The sequence below is a fragment of the Manis pentadactyla genome, chromosome 9 (assembly GCF_030020395.1).
Source record: "Manis pentadactyla isolate mManPen7 chromosome 9, mManPen7.hap1, whole genome shotgun sequence".
NCBI lineage: Eukaryota > Metazoa > Chordata > Mammalia > Pholidota > Manidae > Manis > Manis pentadactyla.
This window is the reverse complement of record NC_080027.1, coordinates 19361021-19388908: the sequence shown is the minus strand read 5'-3', so window position 1 is coordinate 19388908 and position 27888 is coordinate 19361021. Positions and strand designations below refer to the sequence as shown.

At 37.2% G+C, this 27888-nt stretch overlaps 2 protein-coding genes and 1 pseudogene across 2 annotated transcripts; all 3 read left to right on the top strand.

Annotated features, from left to right (window-relative positions):
* The first annotated feature begins 803 nt into the window (after nt 1-803).
* LOC118909745 (putative olfactory receptor 5AK3) lies at nt 804-1751 on the top strand. The gene has a single exon (XM_036880483.2). The coding sequence runs from the start codon at nt 804-806 to the stop codon at nt 1749-1751; it is 948 nt and encodes a 315-aa protein (XP_036736378.1).
* Nucleotides 1752-9458: 7707 nt separating this feature from the next.
* On the top strand, nt 9459-10537 carry LOC118909744 (olfactory receptor 5AK2-like; annotated as a pseudogene).
* A 13756-nt stretch (nt 10538-24293) lies between these two features.
* Nucleotides 24294-25413, top strand: LOC118909758 (putative olfactory receptor 5AK3). Its single transcript, XM_036880498.2, has one exon. It carries the CDS (start codon nt 24484-24486, stop codon nt 25411-25413), a length of 930 nt encoding a protein of 309 aa, XP_036736393.2. The 5' UTR covers nt 24294-24483.
* The last annotated feature ends 2475 nt before the right edge of the window (nt 25414-27888 follow it).

Below are 27888 nucleotides of genomic sequence, written 5' to 3'. Positions count from 1 at the left end.
TTTACCCACGTTCCATCAGCAGAACATGTATCCCAACCACACATGAAGAAGTCTGGTTGGAGGTGGTCTGTCTCTGTCCAGAAGAAAAGACAAGTGTATGGATGCAAGTCAACTTCTGCACATTCTGATGTATGAGCAGTGCTCAGCAATGTGGAATAGTGTTTAAGAGTAAAGATTCTAGAATAGGGGAGGTTGAGGGCTTGCAGTACATGACAGACCATGGATGAAAACACCACAGCTGTACACCAAACCAGGTACAGAGGTAGAAGGACTCAAAGTAGAGAACAAATTTAGGATTTAACATAAGCCATTATTATCTATGAATAGATTGGTCACATGATTTGTCCAGCTGCTAGGCTCTAACTTAAAAGAAAAACATACCCATGGTAAATGCAAGGCTGGATCCAGATAATGAATGGCTGAGAAACACTACAGGCAGTTGAAAACGTATAAAGTCATATTTGAATATTGTTTTAAGAAATAGGGAACCTGTTTAAAATACTGGAAACCTGTGGGAAGCTATGTTTCTTAGAATCACACATATTTATAGTCATTGTTCTTCTATGAAATCATCATTTTCAAACTGAGTCCATGGCTCACCTACCACTTTTGCTGCGGTAGTTATTTATCAAGCAAATAAAATACTTGGAAAGCACTAAACCCTGTGGTGAGTGTTTGTGATGAAAATATAATTCAGAAAGGACTGAAATATAAAAACCTTTTCCCTTCAAGAAGTCACAAATATCTCCCCGCCTTTTTTTTTTTTGCATCCTCCCCTTGTTCCACTGTGGACTTCAGTAGCCATGACAGAAGGAAACAGCACTGACGTGACGGAATTTTTTCTCCTGGGATTTGCTACACAACACAAGTTTCGATATGTCCTCTTCGTTGTATTTCTAGTCATCTACGTGACCTCCGTGGTGGGTAATGTTGGAATGATCCTACTCATCAAGACAGATTCCAGACTTCAAACACCTATGTACTTTTTCCTACAGCATCTGGCTTTTGTTGATATGTGCTATACCTCCGCTATCACTCCCAAGATGCTACAAAACTTCGTAGTAGAAAATAAATCCATATCCTTCAAAAGCTGTGTAATGCAATTATTGGTTTATGCAACATTTGCAACCACTGACCCTTACCTCCTAGCTGCTATGGCAGTGGACCGATATGTTGCCATCTGTAAACCACTTCACTACCCTGTAATCATGTCCCAAAGAGTGTGCATGCAGTTGGTATGTGGGTCCTATGTCACTGGCTTCATAAACGCTTCTGTGCACACAGGGTTTACATTTTCTCTGTACTTCTGCAAGTCCAATACTATCAATCACTTTTTCTGTGATGGTCCCCCAATTCTTGCCCTCTCGTGCTCCAGCATTGATGTCAATATCATACTAATAACTGTCTTTGTGGGATTTAACTTGATGTTCACTGTGTTGGTCGTCATCTTTTCCTACACGTATATCCTCGCCACCATCCTGCAGATGTCTTCCGCCACAGGGAGGAGAAAAGCCTTCTCCACGTGTGCCTCCCACCTGACAGCTGTCACCATTTTCTGTGGAACCCTATGTTACATGTATGTGCAGCCTCATTCAGATAATTCTGAGGAGAACATGAAAGTGGCCTCCGTATTTTATGGTATTGTGATTCCGATGTTGAACCCACTGATTTATAGTTTGAGAAATAAGGAGGTAAAGGAAGCTCTAAAATTAATGGGGAAAGGTTCTTGTAGATCAGACCCAAATTGTTAAAATTTGGCATATCACCTCCTCCACTAGAGATTTTGACCACTCTTTATTGTTTCTGAAATTTAGAACATGTGCACGCCTTAAACCAATGCTACCTCTTTTAAATGATGCATTCTCAGTATGCAGGAAATTTTGTAACATCTCATGGGACTAATTTTAATTTTATTGTAATTTGAAAAACATCTAATTCTAATTTTGTATTCCAACATCTAATTCTACCCATAAAGGGTTTTACTGAGATTATTTAAAATACTAAAAAGTATGTATAGACATCATAAGTTATTTAGTTCTTTCAAATGTATTTCAGAGACATACTTAAAGACTAGACAACTCTGTTTTGTATATAATCATTATTAAAATAGAAGTTCACTCTTTTCCATTCATTTTAACAAGGTCCCTAAATCTTCTACAAAGAGTCTCTTCATATATTCTATTTCAATTACTGCATAAAGCTGAGTGCAAAATAAATGTACAGCTTTGAAAAGCATTGACGATTCAGGCTTTACATTCACATATTCCCATACTAGGTAACATTCTCTAGCACTTGAAAACATTTCTGTTTTATGTAATGTTATTACTTATCTTCATCATTCATTACCCTCTTTATTCTGACTCCATCTCTTTATAGTATGATTTCTTGCAAAAGGTAAGGAAACTTCTGGAAATATTTTCTCTCTCTCCAACAGAAATAAAAAATCTAGATCCATCTAGAATATAGACAGATCTAAAAATCTAAATAATGATCACTCATTTATTAAAGATATAACAATCATTTCAGTCCAGACAACTAACTTTAAACTAGGAATAGAGGGAGAAGTTGAACAGAGGCCAAGATCTCTTTTAATCAGAAACATAAACTGTTGACAAAAAAGCTGGAGTAGATATACAGGGAAACTGATGGAAACCCACTCATGAATCTAGAGATGCCATGGGAACTAGCAAAAAGATCAAGTTTCACACCAGACATTCTAGAGAAATTCAAAGAAAATGTACTAATAAAAAGCAAAAGGACTATTCTGCATGGGAAGATAAGTTTTGCAAATACGATATCCTGTATGAATTGTAATGGAGGAGGAAAAATTCACCTGAAGTCAATATAGGAGGACCAGACTCTCCCAGCGAAGAACCTGTCTTCATAAAGGAAGACCCTCAATGGGAAGGGAAGTCCGAGTACCTTAAAGACCAGGACCAGGGGCAATTGCTGAGCGGCCATTGGCAAAGGATGCAGAGAGTGTCCTGAGGCCCTGCAGAGGAAAACAGAACACTAGTGTACAATAGGAGACTAGTGTTAATATACTGTGTCACAACCAGAAATCTGCCAGCAAGGTGACCTTAAGCATTGTCACCACAGAAAAAGAAAAAGAAATAATAATTATGTCAGTTGATGGATATGCTAAGGAGGTTGATTATGGTGATCACTAAGCAATGCACACCTTTATCAAATTATACACCTTAAATATGTACAGATCCCATCAATTATATCTCAGTAAAGCTGGGAGAAAAGGATAAAACAAAGAAAAACTTGCTACATGTTGGGAAGTCTAAGGGGCCTCACTGGAAACAGGGTGCAAAGTGGAGAATGACATAGGACTCTGCATTCAATACTGAGGTGGCAGGAATCCCAAAGGAAACAAGGTCTGTGACAAATCAGCAAGACCAATGCAATCCCTGAGGCGTCTGTGAAGGAGGAAACAGTTGATCTGGGTTTGAATCAGGAATGATTAGCAATTGTTAGCACTTAACCAGGACAGGGCCTTCCTTTCTGATATTATATAGAGTATCAATGGCCCAATATTATACAACCACACATTATTTCATAAACCATCAGCCACACTTTAGTCTGTTTGGCCCAGCCAGGATTGAGAAGAAAAGGAAAATACACCCGCTATCTTGAGTGAATCAGTACCTTGAGCACCCATCCACTGATTTAGCTGCAATTTCAAACATTTACTGAGGGCCCCCTACAATCACTGGGGGCCCATAATTCAATCACACAGTACCTCTAGTTGGAGACTAAGACGCACTTGAGTTAATGCAAAAAATAAAATAAAACACTCCTTTAACAACAAAAAAAGGAGGGATAGAGATACAGGGCTTATTTACACACTAGCAGCCCAGTAGCCAGAGAGAAGGGACTGGAAGGATACTGAAGGCCTGACAAGACAAAGACTAAGCAAATATCCATGAAGCAGAAGCCCAAAGCTCAACAACACTTGTGTGTATCAATTCCCTTGATGAATCTCCAGGGAATTGGTACTGAATGAAAAAAGCCAATCCCAAAGGTTATAGACTATATGGTTCCATTTAAATGACACATTTTAAAGTTGGCAATATTTTAGAATGTAGGACAAAATGTTTTCCTAGGTCAGGGATAAAGGAGGGAAGAAGAATGGAGTGGGGAAGGACGGGTAGAGATGGTTATAAAAAACAATAATAGACAATCCCTGTGGTGTGGAAACTATTCATTAGCTTAACTATGGTGTTGAGTCCAGAAACCTACACATGTCAAACTTATTTTATAGAACTTTATACAAACACACACAGAAAAAGGGTAGTAGTAAAAAGTGATACCTGAATAATATCAGTGGGATGAATCGATGTCAACATCCTGGTTTTGACATGAAGCTATTGTTTTTGCAAAATGTTGTGAATGGGGCTTGTATTGGCTTTCTACTGCTGCTGTAACAAGTTAATTTAAATTCACTTGCCAAATATGATTTATCTTACCAAAGGTATTTATATGGAAGCACTCAAATTTAATCTCTGTAAACACAATGATTTGTGTTTTGATCAGATTGTATCCCCAGCATCTAATAATTTCAGGAATGTACTCAGTGCTCATTAAGTCTTACTGAATGCAAGAAGAGAGATTACACACAGAAAACTTGACTATAGTCACTAAAATTAGAAAGAATACCAGCTACAGTACACTACCAGTAACTGTTCTCATAACAGCCCATGTTTTAGAAGGGCCCTTTGGGTCAGCAACTGTCACAAAAGCGTACTGCTCATGTGGCTGATCTTTACTTCCCAACCTCTCACAGAGGTTCAGAGGTTCAGGATGTACTGTTAGTCTCATGTTCCTGCTGAGGTTGGAACTGATAAGACATGTCTCAAAGCTCCCATTATCAATTACAGTATTAGCCCATCTAGTGGCCTAATCACATCCAGGCAATCACTGTGATGAGTCTCAATTCTTTTTTTTTTTAAGAATACTATGCAAATGCATTTTTATTGTCATTATTTTATTCATAAGACATGTGGTTAGAAATCACCCAAGTTGACAAAATAATGAGATAATGTGTTTGAAAACATTCAATAAAATTTCATTTTCCCGTAGTGTTCACATTTGTTATTCTTTTTATTTTCAATGTTAGTGAATTTTTTTATTGCGGTATTGTTGATATACAATCTTATATTGGTTTCAAGTATACAACACAGTGGTTCAACAGTTACCCAACCCTCACCCCCACTAGTGCAGTTACTATCTATCAACATGCAAAGATGCTACAGAATCATTGACTGTATTCTCCATGCTGTACTACTGTCCCTGTGACCAACTTATATTATGATTGAGAATTTTTGTGCCCCTTTAGATCTCTCAGCATCCCGATCCACCCACCCCAACACCTCCCACAGTATCTATGAGTCTACTGCTGTTTTCTTCATTCTGTTTTGCTTTGTTTTTATATTCCACAAATAAGTGAAATCACCTGCTTTTTGTCTTTCTCTGCCTGGCTTATTTCACTGAGCATAATACGCTCTAGATTCATCCATGTCATTGCAAATGGCAGGATTTCTGTTTTGTGGCTGAATAATATTCATTGTGTATATATATATGTACCACCTCTTGTTTATCCACTCATCTATTGACGGACACAGGTTGCTTCCATACTTTGACTACTGTAAAAAGTGAACAATACACATAGGGTGCATATATCATTTTGAATCAGGAATTTTGTTTCCTTTGGTAAATTTCTAGGACTAGAATTACTGGGTTAAATGGTATTTCTATTTTTGATTTTTTGAGAAACCACACTGCTTTCCACAGCAGTTGTACTGATTTACATTCCCACCAATAGTATAGGAAGGTTCCCATTTCTTCACTTCTTTGCCAACACTTGATACTTCTTGTCTTTCAGATAGCAGCCATTGTAACTGGTGTGATGTGATATCTCATTGTGGATTTGATTTGCATTTTCCTGATGACTAGAAGTGTGGAGCATCTTTTCATGTGCCTTCTAGCCATCTGTATTTCTTCTTTAGATAAATGCCTGATCAGGGCTTGCACCCATTTTTTAATCAGGTTATTTGTTGTTTTGGTGTTGAGGCATATGAATTCTTTGCATATTTTTATGTTAACCCCTTTATTGGGTGAATGAATTGATTACAAATAAATTCTCCCATACTGTGGTATGCCTCTTTGTTCTGCTGTTGGAGTCCTTAGCTGTACAGAAGCTTTTTAGTTGATGTAGTTCCACTTGTTCATTTTTTATTTTTTTCCCTTACCTGAGTAGATGTGTCCAGGATAAAACTGCTCATACTTATGTTCAAGAGATTTTTGCCTATGTTTTCTTATTAGAGTTTTATAGATTCATGGTTTACATTCATGTCTTTGATCCATTTTCGGTTTACTCTTGTGTATGGAGTTAGACAGTAATCCATTTTCATTCTCTTGCATGTATCCGTCCTATTTGCCCAGCATCAGTTATTGAAAAGGCTGTCTTTCTGGATTGTATACTCATGGCTCCTTTATCATATATTGATTGACCATATTTGCACGGGTATAAATCTAAGCTCTCTATTCTATTCCATTGGTCTATGGGTCTGTTTTTGTGCCAGTACCAAACTATTTTTATTACCATAGCTATGAAGTATAGCTTATAGTCAGGGAGCTTAATACTCTTAGCTTTGTTCTTCTTTCTCAGGATGGCTTTAGCCATTGGGGTCTTTTGGATTTCCATGTGAATTTTAGGATTATTTGCACTAGATCATTGAAAACTGCTAATGATATTTTCATACAGATTGCATTGAATCCGTATATTGCTTGGCAGTATTAATTCTTCCTATCCATGAGCACTAAATAGAGTTGCATTTATTTGCGTCTTTAATTTCTCTCATGACTTCTTATAGTTTTGAGAGTATAGCTCTTTCCCCTTTTTGGTTGGGTTTATTCCTAGTGTTGTATTCTTTTTGACGCAATTTGTTTTCCTGATTTCTCTTTCTCCTAGTTCATTGTTTGTAGGTAGGAATGCAACAGGTTTCTTTATATTGATTTGTATCCTGCAACTTTGTTGAATGCAGTTATTAGTTCTAATACTTCTTGGTGGAGTCTTTAGGGTTTTCTATACATAATATCATGTCATCTGCAAATAGTGACACTTAACTTTTTCCTTACATAATTGGATGCCTTTCATCTCTTCGTCTGTCTGATTACCATGGATAGGATCTCCAGTACCGTGATGAATAAAAGTGGAGAGAGTGGACATCCTTATCTTATTCTTGATCTTAGAGGAAAAGATATCAGCTTTTCACTATTAAGTATGAGCTCTGGGTTGGTCATATATGGCCTTTATTATGCTGGGTATATGCCCACCATACCCATTTCGCTGAGAGTTTTTATCATGAATTGATGTTGAATTTTATCAAAAGGAAAAAATTACTACTCCTGATTTATACTCATGAAATTGGGTTTACGATGCTGAAAGCAATTACCAATGGAAAAGTCTCAGAAACTATTTTGTTAGAGGCATTATCACTGGCATTAAATATTTAGCACCCAAAGCACAATGCATAGGACAATATTCATTTAAAGGTAATATTTCTGGGAAAATATTAATCTTAGTTTTGGGGGATATATAGCATATGAAATTTTATCCCATTATGCAGCCACATCTTCACATGCAGTTGCCATTTGACACTTATGATAGGTTTAGAGAACTTATTAAATGCTTAACTTAAATTAATCCTAGAAAGACAAATATTACAATATTCCAGACAATTTATAGAGAACAAAATAATGACAATATATAGAGAACAAAAATAAATACTGTAAGTTAAGCTTTCTTTTTTGCAGAATAATGCATTCTGAATGATACAAAGACTCACACTCACAAGAGTCCCGTCGTCCCTGAGCAGTCTCCAAATTACCATGTCTCAGGAGACTAAAGGTCCCTCGTGAATAGGCAAAGCATGACTGCAGTGACAGTGGAATGAAATAGAGTAGCTGTTGGGATAAATGCATACCCAGCATCTCAGTACAAGTCTTATCACAATAGAAGTTCCCAACCACATAAAATCCAGCAGGGGAAATGAGTTGCTGGCAGGGGGACCTTGCTCTACACAGTCATTCAAGAGCCCAGCCTGAAAGAGAATAAAAAGGCATCACAGGTGTGTCTGCCAGAGTCAGTAAATAAAATACAAGACACTCAATTAAATGTGAATTTCAGATTAACAGTGAGACATGTGTTATGTATTTCCCATATAGTCCTTAGATCATACTTATGCTACAAAAATTATGTTTTCATCTGCAATTCAAATGTAACTGAGTTTGCTGTGTTCTATCTGGCAACCCCAACACATGGCTTCCAAAGTTTCCCTCAATGTCAATATCCAACCAGCAGGTGAGGAAGAAAGGGAGTAGAAAGTCATATGGTTCCCATGTGTAAACAGCAGGGAGGAGCTGGTGGGAGCGTACACATCACATCCAGTACTGCTGCCCACCTTCCATCAGCAGAACATGGTATCACAACCACACGTAAGGAAGTTTGGAAGGAGGGGGTTTAACTCTGCCCAGAAGAAAAGAAAAATGCGTGGATGAGCTGCAGGTCAGTTTCTGCTCATTCTGATATATGAGCCGTGCTCAGCAGTGTGGAATGGTGTTTCAAAGACTCTAGAATATGGGAGTTTGAGGGCTTGCAGTACATGACAAATAATGGATCAAAACAACTCAGCTGTATACCAAACCAGGTACAGAGGTAGCAGGACTCAATGTAGAAAAAAAATTTATGATTTGGCAATAACCCATTATTATCTATTAATAACATTATTATTATATGATTTGTCTTGCTGCTAGGCTCTAATTAAAAAGAAAAATACTCCAATCTGAAATGCAAGACTATCTCTCAGAGGTCTGTGTGTGTATACATACACATATATATATATATATATATATAAAACATTAGAGGATATCAGGCTTGTAAAGATGGAACTGCATGCCAAGAATAGTTGTACAGTGATATTTAAATATATCTGACCATAAATAATGCTCAATCTCTAATTAATGCTACTAATATCAGGAAATTGATCTGGATCAAAATGATGAATGGCTGAGAAACACTACAGGTTGTTGAAAAGGTACAAAATCATAATTGAATATTGTTATAGGCAAATAGGGAACCTGTTTAAAATACTCAACCTGTGGAAAGCTGTGTTTCTTAGAATCACACGTATTTGTAGTCATTCATCTTCTATGAAATCTTCATTTTCAAAAGGAATCCATAGTTCACATACCACTTTTGTTGTGGTAGTTATTTATCAAGAAAAAAGAAGAATACTTGGAAAGCCATAAACTGTTGTGAATGTTGTGCCATGAAAATCTAATTTAAAAAAGAAGACTGAAATGTAAAAGCCCTTTTTCCTTCAAGAAGTCACAGAAATATTTCCCTTCTTTTTGATTCTTCTTTTTGTCCTAGCTAGACTTCAGTAGCCATGACAAAAGGAAATAGCACTGACGTGACTAAATTTTTTCTTCTGGGATTCGGCACCCAAGAAAAGTGTCGGTACTTCATTGTATTTCTAGTCATCTATGTGACCTCCGTGGTGGGTAATGGTGGAATGATCCTACTCATCAACACAGATTCCAGACTTCAGACACCCATGTCCTTTTTCCTACAGCATCTGGCTTTTGTTGATATGTGCTATAGCTCCACTATCACTCCCAAGATGCTACAAAAGCTTCTTAGTAGAAAATAAATCCATATCCTTCAAATGCTGTGTATTGCAATTACTGGTTTATGCAATATTTGCATTTTTTTTTTTTACCTCCTAGCTGCCATGGCAGTGGACAGATATGTTGCCATCTGTAAACCACTTCACTACCCCATAATCATGTCCTGAAGAATCTGCATGCAATTGGTATGTCGTTCCTATGTCATGGGCTCCATAAATGCTTCTGTGCACACAGGGTTTACATTTTCTCTGTACTTCTGCAAGTCCAACACCATCAATCATTTTTTCTGTTATGTTCCCCAGTTCCTGCCCTCTCCGGCTCCAACACTGACATCAACATCGTGCTGCTAACTGTCTTTGTGGGATTTAACTTGATGTTCACTGTGTTGGTCGTCATCTTTTCCTACACGTATATCCTCGCCACCATCCTGCAGATGTCTTCTGCCACAGGGAGGAAAAAAGCCTTCTCCATATGTGCCTCCCACCTGACAGCTGTCACCATTTTCTGTGGAACCCTATGTTGCATGTATGTGCAGCCTCATTCTGATAATTCTGAGGAGACCATGAAAGTGGCCTCCGTATTTTATGGTATCATGATTCCGGTGTTGAACCCACTGATCTATAGTTTGAGAAATAAGGAGGTACTGGAAGCTCTAAAAGTAATGGGAAAAAGTTCTTGTAGATTGGACCCAAATTGATAGAATTCAGCACATCACAGCCTCCACTGGAGATGTTGACCACTCATTAATGTTTCTGTATTTGAGAATATATTCACATTTTCAACAAATGCTACTTGTAGAAATTCATTCTTAATATGCGAGAAATTTTGTAATATGTCATGGGACTAATTATCCTTTCAACATAGTTTGAAAAACATCTAATTCTAGTTCTGCCCGTAAGGCTTTATTGAGATTAGTTAAGATACTAACAAGTAGGTATAGACATCACAAATTTTTTAGTTTTTTCAAATATGTTTCAGATACATTCTTAAAGACTAGAAAACTCTCTTTGGTACATAATCATTACAAAGATTGAAACTCAGAGTTTTCCATTCATTTCAATGAGGTCCCCAAATCATCTACAGTTTCTTCATATGCTTTATATTAATTACTGTAAATATAAAGCTCAATGTAAGGTAAACATACAGCTTTGAAAAGCACTTATGACTCAGGCTGTACATTCACACTTTCACATATCGGTTACATTCTCTAGCACTTGAAAACATTTCTGTTTTATGTAATGTTATGACTTATCTTTCCCATTCATTACCCTCTATACTTGAATCCATCTCTTTCTTGCAAGTTATCTTGCAAAAGGTAAAAAGCTTCTACAAACTTTTTCTCTATCTCCAACAGAGATGGAAAGTCTATGTCTCTCTTCAACAGAGATAGAAAATCTAGATCCATCTAGAATATAGATGAATTTAAAAATCTAAATAATGACCATTCATTTACATTTATTTATGAAAGACATAACAATCATTTTAGTCCAGACAAATAACTTTCAACTAGGAGTATAGTGAGAAGTTGAACAGAGGCCTATTAAATCAGAAACATAAACTGTTAACAAAAAAAGCTGGAGTAGATAGATTGAGGGTAATTGATGGAAACCCATTTGTGAATCTAGAGATACCATGCTAACTAGCAGAAAGAGCAAGTTTCACACCAAAAACACCAGACAGTCTAGTGAAATTCCAAGAAAATGTACTAGGAAAAAGCAAAAGGCATATTGGGCATGGGAAGATACGTTTTCAAATGTGATAACCTGTACGAATTGTGATGGAGGACAAAAAATTCACGTGCAGTCCATATAGGATGACCAGACTCTCACAGCAAAGAATCGGTCTTTATAAAGGAAGACCTATGGGAAGGGAATGTACAAGTATCTTAAAGACCAGGAGCAGGGGCAACTGCTGGACAGTCATTGGCAAAGGACACAGAGGATGTCCTGAGGCCCTGGAGAGGAAAACTGGAGACTAGTGTACAGCATGGGACTATTGTTAAAATACTGTATCATAACTAGAAATTTGCTAAGAGGGTGACTTTAAACATTGTCACTACAAAAAAGAAAGTGATAATTATGTATGTTGATGGATATGTTAATGAGGTTGGTTATAGTGATCATTTTGTAATATACACCTTTATCAAATTATACACCTTAAATATGTACAAATTATATCAATTATACCTCAGTAAAGCTGGGAGAAAATGATAAGACAAAGAAAAACTTAGTACATGTTTGGAAGTCTAAGCGGCCAAACTGGAAATAGGGTGTAAAGTGGAGAATCACATGGTAATCTGCATTCAATACTGAGGTAGAAAAAAATCCCAAAAGGAAATAAGCTCTGTGATAAATCAGCAAGACCAGGGCAATCCCTGAGGCTTCTGTGCAGGAAGAAACAGTTGATCTGGATTCTGAATCAGGAATGATTAGTGATTGTTAGCACTTACCCAAGAGAGGACCTTCCTTTCTGACTATATGGATTAGCAATGGCCAATGCTACATAATCATATATTATTTAGTAAAACATCAGCTACACTTGAGGCTGTTTGGTCTAGCCTGGTTGAATCAGTACTTTGTGCACCCATTCATTGGTTTACCTGCAATTTCAAACATTTACTGAGGGCCTGATATACAGTCACTGTGGGCCCATAATGCTATTAAACAGTACCTCTAGTACAAGATTTAGGATGCATTTGAGTTATGCAAAAAATAAAATAAAAGACTCCTTTTCCAAACAGGGCAGGATGGAGCTATAGGACTTATTTACAAACTAGAATAGAATGGACTGAGAGAATAGACTGGAAGGATACTAAAGGCCAGACAAGACAAAGACGAAGCAAATATCCATGAAGTGGAAGCCCAAAGCTCAACCATCAAGAGGAAACCCTCCTAAGAAGCAAAAGCACTCCAGAATAAAAATGAATGAATTACTGATACACACAACACTTATGAGTATCAATTAAATTCCCTCAATGAAACTCCAGAGAATTACACTGAATGAAAAAAGCCAATCCCAAAGATTATAGACTGTATGTTTCCTTTTAAATGACACATTTGAAAATTGGCAGTATTCTATAATGGAGGACAGATAATGTTTTCCCTCAGTTAGGGATAGAAGAGGGAAGAATCATTCCTGATTAGGAAGAAAGATAGAGGGTAGTGAACAATGGGATAGGGATGTTTATTTTAAAAAAAACAATTACAAGAAAGCCTTGAGACTTGCAAACTATCCATTATCTTGACTGTAGTGTTGAGTCCAGAAACCTATGCATGTCATATAGGACTTTTTAGAAACACACACACAAAATGAGTAGTAGTAAAACTGGTGATACCTGAATAAGATCAGTGAGATGCATCAATGTCAACACCTAAGTTTTGAGCTTAAGCTACAGTTTTGCAAAATGTTATGATTGGGGATTGTATGGGCTTTCTTTTTCTGATGTAACAAGTTAGTTCAAATTCACTGGCTAAATATGATTTATCTTGCCATAGGTATGTATATGAGAAACACTCAAATTTAATCTCTGTAAACATGATTTGTGGTTTCCTCATGCTTGTATCCCCAGCATCTAATACCTTCAGGAATGTACTAATGCTCATTAAGTCTTACTGAATGCAAGAAGAGAATACACAGAGAAAACTTGACTGTAGTCACTAAAATTAGAAAGAATACCAGGTACAGCACACTACCAGTAACTGTTCTCATAACAGCCCATGTTTTAGAAGGGCTCTTTGGGTCAGCAACTATCACAAAAGTATTGCTCATGTGGCTGATCTTTTATTTCCCAGCCTCTCCCGGAGATTCAGGATGTACTGTTAGTCTCATGTGCCTCTGGAAGTTGGAACTGATAGGACACGTCCCAAAGCTCCCATCCATTCCATTGTTAGACCATCCAGTCGCCCAATCACATCCAGACAATCACTATGATAGAGGCTCAATTCTTTTTTTTTTTTAAAGAACACTATTTAAATACATTTTTATTGCCATTATTTTATTTTTATAAGTCATGTGATTAGAATCACCCTAGTTGCCAAAATAATGACATAAAATATTTGAAAGCAACAGAACTTTGTTTTCCCACAGTCTTCACATTTGTGTAAGATTTTCTTCTTTTTTTTAATATGAATGAATTTTCTAATTGAAGTATCATTGATATACAATCTTACGTTGGTTTCAAATATACAACACAGTGGTTCAACAGTTACCCATATTATTAAATCCTCACCCCACTACTGTGGGTACCATCTCTTAACATAGACAGATGCTATAGAATCATTGACTATATACTCAATACTGTTCTACCATCCCTGTGACCAATTTATATTATAACTGAGAATTATTGTAACTCTATATCCCCATCTCTTCCCACCCATCCACTCTAACCCCTTCCCCATGGTAACCACTAGTTACTTCTCAATATCTACAAGTCTATTGCTGTTTTGTTTGTTCTGTTTCATTGTTTTATATTCCACAAATAAGTGAAATTATATGATAGTTGTCTTTCATGGCCTGGCTTATTTCACAGAACATAATACTCTCTAGATCCATCCATGTTGTAGCAAATGGCAGGATTTCTTTTTTTAATGGCTAAATAATATTCCATTGTGTATATATACCACCTCTTCTTTATCCATTCATCTATTGATGGACACTTAGGTTGCATCTATATCTTGGCTATTGCAAACAGTACGGTGATAAACATAGGAGTGCATATATCATCTCAAATCAGGGATTTTGTTTTCTTCAGGCAAATTCCTAGGAGTGGAAATACTGGGTCAAATGGTATTTCTGTTTTGTTTTGTTTTGTTGAGAAATCTCCATACTGCTTTCCACAGTGGTTGTACCAATTTACAATCCCACCAACAGTATACTAGGGTTCCCATTTCCCCACATCTTTGCCAACACTGGTTATTTCTTCTCTTTGGATATTGGTCATTCTAAATGGTGTGACTTGATATCTCACTGTGGTTTTGATTTGTATTTCCCTGATGATAGAAATGTGGGACATCTTTTAATATGCCTACTTGTAATCTGTATTTCTTCTTTGAAGAAATGTCTGTTTAGGTCCTCTGCCCATTTTTTATCAGGTTACTTGTTTTTTTAGTGTTGAGGCCTATGGGTTCTTTATATATTTTGTTTGTTAACCCCTTATCAGATGAATCACCTACAAATATTTTCTTCCATACTGTAGGTTGCCTTTTTGTTCTGATGATGATGCCTTTGCTGTATGGCAGCTTTTTAGTTTGGTCTGGTCCCTCTTGTTCATTTTTTATTTTGTTTCCCTTGCCCAGGGAAATGTATCCAGGAAAAAATTGCTCATATTTATGTTCAACAGATACTTGCTAATGTTTTCTTCTAAGAGTTTTATGGTTTCATGTCTTACTTCAGGTCTTTGATCCATTTCAAATAACTTTTGTGTATGGAGTTAGACAATAGTCCATTTTCATTCTCTTGCATGTATCTGTCTAATCACCTTTTACTGAAGAGGCTGTCTTTTTCCCACTGTGTATTCCTGGCTCCTTTTCCATATATTAATTGACAATATATATGCATGGGTTTATATTTGGGCTCTCTATGCTGTTCCACTGATCTATGGGTCTGGTCTTATGCCAGTACCATAATGTTTTGATTACTGTAACTTTGTAATATAGCTTGATGTCAAGGAACATAATACCTCTATGTTTGTTCTTCTACCTCAGGATAGCTTTAGCTATTGGGGTTTTTGTGGTCCTTATGAATTTTAGGATTATTTACACTCGTTCATTGAAAATTGCTAATGGTACTTTCACAGGAATTGCATTGAATCTGTAAATTGCTTTGGACAGGAGGGCCATTTTGATAGTATTAATCTTCCTATCCATTAGCATGGGATTGATTTCCATGTATTTGTGTCTTCTTTATTTCTATCATGAGTGTCTTATAGTTTTCAGAGTACAGGTCTTTCACCTCCTTGGTTAGGTTTGTTCCTAGGTATTTTACTCTTTTTAATACAGTTGTAAATGAAATTGTTTTCCTGATTTCTCATTCTGTTAGTTCTGTGTTAGTATACAGGAATGCAACAGATTTCTCTGTATTAGTTTTATATCCTGAAATTTTGCTGGATCCAGTTAGTAGTTTCTAATAACTTTTTGGTGGAGTCTTTAGGGTTTTCTATGTATAATATCATGTCATCTGCAAATAGTGACAGTTTAGCTTTTTCCTCATCAGTTTAGATGCCTTTTATCTCTGTCTTGTCTGATTGCCATGGCTAAGATCTCTAGTACTATGTCAAATAAAAATGGTGAGAGTAGAAATCCTTTTCTTGTTCCCAATCTTAGAGGAAAAGTTTTCTACTTTTTGCCATTAAGTAAGAAGTGAGCTGTGGGTTTGTCTGAGATGGCCTTTATAATGTTGAAGGTATGTGCCCTCCATGCCCATTTTGTTGAGAGTTTTTTTTTATGAATGGATGTTGAATTTTGTCAAATGCTTTTTCAGCATCTATTGAAAATATTATGTGGTTTTTATCCTTCTTTTTGTAATGTGGTTTGTGATATTGATTGATTGATAAATATTATAACATCCTTCCATCTCTCTGATAAATTCCACATGGTTGTGATGGGTGATCCTTTTGATGTATTTTGAATTTGGTTTGCTAATATTTTGCTGAGGATTTTTGCATCTGTGTTCATCAGGGATAATAGTCTAGAATTTTCTTTTTATTACAGTGCCTTTGCCTGCTTTTTGTATTAGAGTGATGCTGGCCTCACAGAATGAGTTTGGAACTATTCCCCCTTCTACTTTTTGGAGTACTTTAAGAAGAATCAATATTAGCTCTCCTTTAAATGTTTGGTAGAATTCAGCTGTGAAAACATCTGGTTCTGGGTTTTTGTTTGTTAGGAGTTTCTTGATTACCCATTCAATTTCATTGCTGGTAATTGGTCTATTGAGGTTTTCTGTTTCTTCCTGCGTCAGTCTTGGAAGGTTGTATTTTTCTAGAATTTTTTCCATTTCTTCTAGGTTGTCCAACTTATTGGCATATAGTTTTTCATATAATTCCATACTAATTCTAGGAATTTCTGTGGTATCCATTGTGACTATTCCTTTTTCATTTCTGACTTTGTTTATTGGTGTACTCTATTTTTGTGTGACAGCTGTGGCTAGGGGTTTATCTACTTTGTTTATATTCTCAAAGATCCACCTGTTGGTTTCATAGATTTTTTTTCTATTATTTGATTCTTCTCTATTTTATTTATTTCTGTTCTGATCTTTATTATGTCCTTCCTCCTATTAGTTTTATGCTTCATTTGTTCTTCTTTTTCTAGTTTCTTTAATTGTGAGTTTAGACTGTATATTTGGATTGTACTTGGTTCTTGAGGTTAGCCCATATTGCTATGCACTTCCCTCATAGAACACTTTTGTAGCAAACCACAAATTTTGGACTCTTGAATTTTTGTTTTCATTTGTCTCCATGTATTGCTTGATTTCTGTTTTAATTTGTTCATTGATCCATTGATTATTTAGAAGCATGTTGTTTAGCCTCCATATATATGTAGGGTTTTTGTTTTCTTTGTGTAACTTATTTCAGTTTCATGCCATTGTGGTGAGAGGTTGCCTGATACAATTTCAATATTTTTGAATTTATTGAAGCTCTTTGTTTGCCCTAGTATTGATCTAATCTGGAGAATAGTTTCATGTACACTTGAGGAAAGTGTGTATCCTGCTGCTTTTGGGTGGAATGTTCCATAGTTAACTGTTCAGTCCATCTGATCTAGTTTATTGTTCAGTGCCTCTGTTTCCTTTATTATTTTCTTTCTGGTCAATCTGTCTGTTGATTTGAGTGGTTTGTTAAAGTCTCCAAAAATGAATCTGTTGCCATCTTTTTACCCCTTTAGTTCTGTGAATATTTGTTTTACATATTTAGGTGCTCTTAAGTTGGATGGATAGATATATCCTCTTGTTGGACTGAACCCTTTATCATTATGTAATCTCCTTCTTTATTTCTTGTCTTTCTTTTGAATTGATTTTGTCTGATATGAGTATTGCCACTCATGCTTTTTTCTCCCTATTATTTTCATGAGCTATCTTTTTCTACCTTTCACTTTAGTCTGTGTATCTTTGGGTCTAAAATGAGTCTCCTGTAGGCAGCATATAGATGGGTCTCATCTGTGTCTTTTGGTTGGTGCACTCAGTACATTTACATTTAAATTAGTTATTGATAGGTATGTACTTATTGTCCTTTTATTGTTTTCTGGTTGTTTTTATAGCTCCTCTCTGTTCCTTTCTTCCTCTCTTATACTCTTGACAAATGATGATTTCCCTTAGTTTGATATTGGATTTTTAAAATTTTTTGTCGGTCTACTATAGGCTTTAGGTTTATGATTACTGTAAGGGTCTAGGATAGCTTCCTGACTATACAACACTCTATATTAAGTTGATAATTGCTCTATTTCAAACAAATCTGAAAGTACTTATTTTTCTTTCTTCTTCCTCCTCCACAGTTTATGTATTAGATGTCATAATCTTCACATTTTGTGTATCCCTTGACATATTTTGTTTATAGTTGGTTTTATTATTTTTCTTTTGTTTTAATATCATACTTGGTTGATAAGCAATTGGCCTACTACTTTTACTGTATGTTTATTGTCACTGGTTTGTTGCTATTTAGTCTTAGCAACATTCCCATTTACAGCAGTCCCTTTAGTATATCCTATAATGCTGGTTTAGTGGTTATAAATTTCTTGAGTCTGCATTTATCTGGGAATTGTTTAATCTCTCCCTGAAATATGAGTGATTATCTTGCAGGATAGAGGATTCTTGGTTGAAGGTCCTTCTGTTCCAATACATCATATATGTTATGCCATTCACTTCTGGCCTGTAAAGGTTCAGTCAGCTGAGAGCCTGATGGGGTTTCCCTTATAAGCAATCTCTTTCATCAATAGAGGCTTAATTCTTCAACCAAAATTAGAAGTCAGTGATTAGCCAGATAGCTAATTTTATAGAAAATATTGATCTACACGAAGGTAAAAAAAAATGTGACATCTCAAATAAAAGTTTAGAACAAGAATGACATGGAGAAGAGAATACCCACAGAGCAGAAAGACAAAGAATCTATTTAATATCCCTTAAGGAGATTAACTAGCTATCCAAAATATAGTAGGTTTTCTATCCACTAACAATTCTCCTCTCATTCCTTCCTAAAACAACTCGTGTACTGTGAGGATGGTGATGCACCCAGATAAAGAGACATTTTACTTCTCAGCTTCCATTGTAGCCAGGGTGACCTGCATCTAACTTTGTATTCCTGGGATATGGACTGGGTGAAAGTAATAAAGGTGGGGGGTGCTATAGTGAAGAAATAATCTTACCTGAAGGAAAGTCTGCCCCTTGCCTTCAATTACTGGGTGCTGCTCTCTAAGCCCTGGAGGACTCTTCCAAATAGGAGTCTCTTTGTTACCAGGAGGCCTGGGTGCTGGACAGTCTAACAGTGTAATACATGATGGTAGATTTGGGACAAGCTCTATCACTTCCAACCTCCAGAGGAACTTGTCACTATCAATATATCCTGAGCTTCCTGGAGAGGATGAAAATCAGATCAGCCACATGAGCAATCTGTCCTACAGCCCTAATAGGAACTGTGGACACCACAGCCTCAGCTGAGCCCCCCTGGTTGGTAATACTCCACGAATACTGCCACATGTGGGGCAATGCAGCACATCTACCCAACATGCATCAGTGAGGGTGATGGAAGCTTCACATTTAAAATCCTCGCAGGTTAACCCCATGCATTTCTTCCTTTTCCTGCTTCTAATTTGTATCTTTTTGTTATAATAAAAATAAAATGCCATGGTAAGGTTTCTAGTGAGAGCCCTCTTCTGTGCTGCATCCTGCCCATGTCTCCTTGTATCCTCACATGGTGAAAAAAGAGATAGAGCACTTTCTGGGGCCTCTTCTATAAGGTCATGAATCCCATTCTTAGAGATGCACCCTCATGACTTAATCTTTCCAAACACCCCTCCTAATACCACCTGATTGCAAGTTAGGATGCCAATAGATGAAGTTTGGGGGACACATACAATCAGTCCATAACATTGATTCATTCTAGTGAATTATCAAACCTGACAATGATTGTGGCAAGACTCCCAAATCTGTAGCCAGCCAAAAATGAAGGTGGCTCTGGGGATCCCTGAACTTGCCATTGGTGTTCTGAAGTGACGTAAACCCTATGGGAACCGCAGATATGCTGTTCACTTAACTGTTTCAGGGGTTTTCCCAGGCAGCAGAGAGAAGGAACATGAAATGTGGGCTGCAGGAAGACAAAAGCAAGGAAAGGGTGAGTAACTTAGCTGACTTTCACTGGAGGAACTGGAATTCAATCCACAGGGGACTTTGATGAACTATGTAGAACTATGTAGAATGGCCCACAGAACTGTCCCTCTGAAGAACAAGAGGTTGACAGACTAATTCAGGTCTCCCCATTGCTTGAGGGCTACCCAAGATCATCAGGGCTTCTGAGATATTCCTGAGGCTGAGGAGAGAGATTCTATAGGAAACCTGCCACCATTTGCACAGACAATGCAGTCCACCTCACATGCACTAAGTCAGGTAGCTGGGGAGATTGTGCAAAGCAGAGATTTCTGTTTCTCTATATAACACGTTCCCAGCCAATGAGATGTAAGCAGGGGTCTGCTTGATTTGGGGAAAGCTTTTGTTTTCCTCATGAAGAACATATGTGTGGTTGTCACCCTCCCCTCATGGACCGTTTTATTGTCTGCTTTCAAAGGGAATGTGATGTCTTCCGCTAGTAGACATGTTAGACTGTGGGGCAACCAGCATACGCATAAGTTAAGCAAATCACAAAATATGAGACTCAAATCGAAACTGTTTCCATAAGGAAAAATAAGGCCCCAATTTTGTGAGTCAATGTAAGTTTGGTTTTCCTCTACTGTCAGCGGAACCCGTCTTAACCTAGACACTAATTATGTAGTAGGTAATGTTGGACTTCAGCTCACCAGCCTTGGACACTGACTCTCCTTCCTGGGCGTGGTTCTCCATCAAAAGCTTCAGACCCGGAACCTGGCTTTCTCTTTTTACTGATACCTTAAGAGTGTAACCCTACCAGCTTTAGAGCCAAATACTTCTCAGATTCTCTTATCCCACAGACTGTTACCAAAAAAAGTCTGATAGCACAAACGGAACTGGAGAAAAGGCACTTTTAAGTAGAACTGATTTTTTAAAAGCATACATTTTCAGAAAACAACAAAAAAGGGATCAAATCTAAATTTTTCATCAAATACTAAAATTTAGAACAGTCCAAGTTATAATATAAAATAGATTCAAATAGTAGTAACTCTATTTGTCACATTGGGGACATATACCCTTAAACTTAGACTACCTTCCCATCTCTCTTTTACAGTTAGTCAAGTATTTTAGTGCTTATGGTGGCAAGGTCAACTTTATAGACAAAAATGCACATTCTTAGGCATATTAAAAATTGTCCAACATGATTCATAACAAGAAAACTTAAAAATGTTTTTCTATAACAAGACAACACACACAGAGAGAGTTCCTAATGACAGTAACATGAATTTAATTTATCCTCTTTACAAAGTTTAAGTGAGTTACAGAAAATGACTCTGGAACATCATTTATTCCAATTCCATCTCAGCCCCTGGAAACCCAGATTCTCAGCGGAGCAGCTTGGATCCCTGAGGCCCCAGCTATAAACTCCCTGATTAGAAGGAACCACACAGAGAGACCTTGGTGGGTGATCAGGCTGCACACGCTGCAGACAGAGAATCTGGGGGAAACTCTTGTGTAAGTAAAACAAAGCAAATCCCATTTCTTCAAAAGCCGCCATGTATCAATGCTGTGTGTGTCAGAAACGGTGGAGCAAAAGGGTGAGAATCAAGATCGTAGGGTGTTTCAGCCCAAGACCAGAATAATCCCTTCATCTCTGGTGATGTGACAGAAATTTAAAAAATAAAACCCTTTTACTCTATATTCTGTACCTGAACATTCCAGTACCCCAACACTTGTGGTACTGAAATCTGTGTGTTGTTTCCACAACGTTTTGCTCAGCGTGATTTTTGGCCTTGATTGTTTTTGTTTTTGTTTTTTTAATTTCTGGATTATACTACAGCTTCACTGCTTTGATCTGCAGGAATCTGAAGGAATCTGGTATGTTCTTATTTGGGATTTTACTTTGTTTCTGCCAGGTTGCTAAGTTATTCACAAGCCAGCACAATATACTGTGAATTTCTTATATAACAACACAAATTTAAACCCAAACCCATGTGAATTCAGGGTGGTCGTTACCAGTTCTTAGATGGAACATTTGTGTGCGTGTGTGCCAAAGCACGAGATGTTTCCTCCCAGGGCACTTTTTCTAAGCCATTATTTACTGAGATTGTATGTTTGAGTCCTTATGCTCTCAGCATACCGAGAAAGTGTTTAACCCGGGGTCTGTGTCTGCCGTAGTGTCAGAAGCCCTGTAGCAGCCGCGCGTCCCCTCAGGGCCAGCGCTCTGGTTGGCCGGTTCCTGCTCAGTCCTCAGGGCCGGGCCCCTCCTTCCTTGCTCATGAGCTCCATTGGCCTCCTTAATGATCTTTGTCCAATTTCATCCAGCATGTTCTGGTGCTTTCTACCAACTAGTTTCTCGTTGTCTTTTGTATTCTACTGCATGGAGGGGAAGAATGAATGTGATTTTCAAAAGTAATTCTTCCCACCTTCTCACTGGTTTTGAATGATCCCCCAAAGGGAAAAAATTACCACTCTGGACTGATAAGCATGAAAATGGGACACAGATTCTGAAAGCAATGACCAGAGGAAAATTCACAAAAACTATTTCATTGTTGTCATTATCACTGGCATTAAATTATTAGCACCCTGAGAACAGCTAATATAATAATATTCATTAGAAGGTAAAATTTCTGGAAAAATGTTAATCTTATTTTGGGGGGGGATACTGCATATAAAATTTGATCCTGTTATTTTTGCATCCACACCCTCACATACAGTTGTCCTTTGACACTGTTATATTATGATAGTTATGTTGAAAGAGCTTCCTTAAATGCTTAACTTTGATTAATCCTAGAAAGACAAATATTACAATAGTATAGACAATATATAGGAAGAACAAAAAAATGCCATTGAAATATGTAAGTTAAGCTTTCTTTTTTGCAGAATAATGCATTCTGAATGATACAAAAACTCACACTCACAAGACTGTGCTCTTCCCTAAGCAGTCTCCAAATTACCATGTCTCAGGCGACTAAAAGTCCCTCAGAAACAGGCAAAGCATGACTGCAGTGACAGGGGAATAAAATAGCACTAACTGTTGGGATGAATAAACACCCAGATCTCAGTGACTTATCATAATAGAAGACGCTAATTACATCTGATCCAGTGGAGGAAATGGGTTGCTGGCAGGGGACTCTGCTCCACATAGTCACACAAAGCCCAGCCTCAAGGAGAACAAATAAGTATCACAGGTGCTGTTGACACCAGAGTCAGGAAATAAAAGCACAAAAGGTTCAGTTACCTGTGCATTTCAGATAAACAGTGAGGAATGTGTTAAGTATTTCCCATGAAGTACTTAGATTATACTTATTCTACAAAAATTATATTGTTTATCTGCAATTCAAATCTAACTGAGTGTGCTGCATTCCATCTGGCACCCCTAGCGCATGGCTTCCAAATACTGAAATTTGATACTGAAGATCAGTATCCAGCCAGCAGATGAAGAAAAAGGGAGTAGAAAGTCATATGACTCCAGCTGGAACGGAGCAGGGAGGAGCTGCTTCAAGCCTGCATGTGGCATTCACTGCTTTGCCCATGTTCCATCAGCAGAACATGTATCACAGCCACACATAAGGCAGTTTGGACGGAGGGTGATCTATCTGTGCCCAGTAGAAAAGACCAATGTATTGATGAGCTGCAAGTCAATCTCTGCCATTCCAAGAGCCTATGATAAATAGCAGGGCTCTGCAATATGGAATGGTGTTTAAGAATAAAGTCTCTGGAATAGGAGAGTTCGAGGGTTTTCAGTAAGTATATGACAGATTATGAATAAAAACACCTCAGCTGTATACCTACCCAGGTACAAAGGTAGCAGGACTCAAAGTAGAAAGCAATTTATGATTTAACATAAGTCATCATAATCTATTAATACAAGATGATTTGTCCTACTGCTAGGCCATAACTAAAAAGAAAAATACACCATTGGATATGTAAGACTATCACTCAGAATTCTATGTGGAGATATATATATATGTATATATATAATGAGAGGACGATCTGGATTGTGAAGATGGGACTGCATGCTAAGAATAGTTACCAAGACATTCAAATATATGTGGACAATGTATATCTGAACATTTCTGTAATAAATGTTGTTAATTTCAGGATATTGACAAAGATCAAAGTGATAAATGTCTGAAAAACACCATAGGTTGCTCAAAAGGTACAAAATCATACTTAAATATGGCTTTAAACGAATATGGATACTTGTTTAATATGTTGGAAACATGTTTTAATCTCTGTTTTTTAGAGAAACACATTATTAATAGTGAGTCTTCATGTTGAAAATAAATTCATGGCTCACATGCCACTTTTGCTGTGATAGTTACTTCTTAAGAAAATAGAATACTTGGAGAGCAATGAGTCCTCATGTGAATGTTTGCCATGAAAATCTAATTCAAAACAGGTGACTGAAATGAAAGAACTTTTTTTTCCTTCAAGAAGTCACAAAAATTTCCCTTCCCTTTTGGTCCTCCCCTTGGTCCTCTGTAGACTTCAGTAGCCATGACAAAAGGAAATAGCACTGACGTGATGGAATTTTTTCTTCTGGGATTTGGCACCCAACACAAGTTTCGATATGTCCTCTTCGTTGTATTTCTAGTCATCTATGTGACCTCCGTGGTGGGTAATGTTGGAATGATCCTACTCATCAAAACAGATTCCAGACTTCAGACACCCATGTACTTTTTCCTACAGCATCTGGCTTTTGTTGATATCTGTTATACCTCTGCCATCACTCCCAAGATGCTGCAAAACTTCATAGTAGAAAATAAATCCATATCCTTCAAGGGCTGTGCAATGCAATTATTGGTTTATGTAACATTTGCCACCAGTGACTGTTACCTCCTAGCCACCATGGCAGTGGACCGATATGTTGCCATCTGTAACCCTCTTCACTACCCTGTAATCATGTCCCGAAGAGTCTGCATCCAACTGGTATGTGGTTCCTACCTCATGGGCTCCATAAATGCTTCTGTGCACACAGGGTTTACATTTTCAGTGCATTTCTGCAAGTCCAACACCATCAATCACTTTTACTGTGATGTTCCCCCAATTCTTGCCCTCTCGTGCTCCAACACTGATGTCAACATCATGCTACTGATTGTTTTTGTGGGATTTAATTTGATGTTCACTGTGTTGGTCGTCATCTTTTCCTACATGTATATCCTTGCCACCATCCTGCAGATGTCTTCTGCCACAGGGAGGAAAAAAGCCTTCTCCACGTGTGCCTCCCACCTGACAGCTGTCACCATTTTCTATGGAACCCTATCATACATGTATTTGCAGCCTCATTCTGATAATTCTGAGGAGAACATGAAAGTGGCCTCTATATTTTATGGTATTGTGATTCCAATGTTGAACCCGCTGATCTATAGTTTGAGAAATAAGGAGGTAATAGAGGCTCTAAAAGTAATGGGGAAAAAGTTCTTGTAGATTGGACCCAGATTGTTAAAAATCAGCATATCACAACCTCCACTAGAGATTTTGACCACTCATTAATGTTTCTGAAATTGAGAACATGTTCACACCTTCAATCAACAGTACTTGGAGCAATGCATTCTTAGTATGCTGGAAATTTTGTAACTTCTCATGGGACTAATTTTCCTTTCAGTGTAGTTTGAAAAACATTGTAATTCTAATTCTACTCATAAGGACTTTATTGAGATTATTTTTAAGATACTAACAAGTTGGTATAGACATCACAAATTATTTACTTCTTTCAAATATGTTTCAGATACATTCTTAAAAACTAGAAAACTCTGTTTTGTGGATAGTCATTATTAAAATAGGAGTTCACTGTTTTCCATTCATCTTAACAAGGTCCCTAAATATTCTACAAAGAGTCTCTTCATATGTTCTATTTCAATTACTGCATAAAGCTGAATGTAAAATAAATGTACAGCTTTGAAAAGCACTTATGACTCAGGCTGTACATTCACATATTCCCGCACTAGTTACATTCTCTAGCACTTGAAAACATGTCTGTTTTATGTAACGTTATGACTTATCTTCATCATTCGTTACCCTCTTTATTCTGAATCTATATCTTTCTTGTATGATTTCTTGCAGAAGGTAAGGAAAATTCTAGAAACATTTCCTCTCTCTCCAACAAAGATGGAAAATCTAGATCCATCTAGAATGTAGATGGATTTAAAATTCTAACTAATCACTCATTTAAGAAAGACATAACAACCATTTTAGTCCAGACAAATAATTTTAAATTAGGAATACAGTGAGAAGTTGAAAAGAAGACAAGATCCTTTCAAATCAGAAAGATAAACTGCTGACAAAAAAGCTGGAGTAGATAGTTTGAATGTAAATGATAGAAACCCACTCATGAATCTGGAGATGCTATGGAAACTAGCAGGAAGAAATGTATCACACCAAAAATACAAGACAGTCTAGTGAGATGCCCAGAAAATGTACTAAGTAAAAGCAAAAGGAATTCTGGGCATTGGAAGATAAGTTTTCACATATGATACCCTGTATGAATTCTAAAGGAGGAGAAAAAATTCACCTGAAGTCTTTGTAGGAAGACTAAACTCTCCCAGCAAAGAATCTGTCTTTACACAGTAAGACCTTCTTTGGGAAGGGAAGGTGCAAGTATCTTTAAAGACCAGGAACAGGTACAATTACTGGACAGTCATTGGGAAAGGACACAGAAGATGTCCTGAGGCCCTGGAGAGGAAAACCAGAGATGAGTGTACACTGTGGGACTAGTATTAAAATACTGTATCAGAACTACAAATTTGCTAACAGGGTGTCTTTAAACATTGTTACCACACACAAAAAAAAGTGAGAATTATTTATGTTGATGGGTATGTTAATGAGGCTGATGATAGTGATCATTTTGCAATATACACCTTTATCAAATGATACACCTTAAATACATACAAATTATATCAACTATACCTCATTAAAGCTGGGAAAAAATGATAAGACAAAGAAAAACTTATTACATGTTGGGGAGTCTAAGGGGCCAAACTGGAAATAGGGTGCAAAGTGAAGAATCACATAGGTCTGTGCATTCAATACTGAGGTGGCAGGAATCCCAAAAGGAAATAAGCTCTGTGACAAATCAGCAAGACCAGGGCAATCCCTGAGGCTTCTGTGCAGGAAGAAACAGTTGATCTGGGTTGTGAATAGGGAATGATTAGCATTTGTTAGCAATTTCATAAACCATCAGCTGCACTTTAGACTGTTGGTCCGGCCTGGAGTGACTCAGTATTTTGTGCACCCATTCATTAACTGCAGATTCTAACATTTACTGAGAGCCTGATATACAGTCACTGTGGGCCTGTAATTAGATTAGGCAGTACCTTTAGTACAAGATTTAGGACACACTTGAGTTACTCAAAAAATAAAACAAAATAAAAGACTCCTTTTCCAAATATGAAGTGATGGGTATATAGGTCTTATTTACAAACTGGAATAGCAACCCAGGAGATTTGGGGAGAGTATTTCATACTCTGAGAGAATGGACTGGAAGGATACTGAAGGCCTGACAAGACAAAGACTAAGCAAATTTCCATGAAGCAGAAGCCCAAAGCTCCCCACTGAAAAGTAAAAGCACTCCAGAATAAAAATGAACTACTGATACACGCAACACCCGTGTGTATCAATTAAATTCCCTCGGTGAAACTCCAGGGAATTACACTGAATGAAGCCAATACCCGAGGTTATAGAGTATATGGTTCACTTTAAATGACACTTTTGAAAATGGGCAATATTTTAGAATTGAGGACAGATAATGTTTTCCCTAGGTTAGGGATAGAGGAGGGAGGAAGAATGGAGCAGGGAAGGGTGGGATAGGGATGATTATAAAAAATAAAAAATAAAAAAAACAATAACTAGAAATCCCTGAGGCTTGGAAACTATTCAGTATCCTGATTGTGGTGTTAAGTCCAG

Coding starts and splice junctions, on each gene's coding strand:
- LOC118909745 (XM_036880483.2), top strand. CDS start 804: ATGACAGAAGGAAACAGCACTGACGTGACGGAATTTTTTCTCCTGGGA.
- LOC118909758 (XM_036880498.2), top strand. CDS start 24,484: ATGACAAAAGGAAATAGCACTGACGTGATGGAATTTTTTCTTCTGGGA.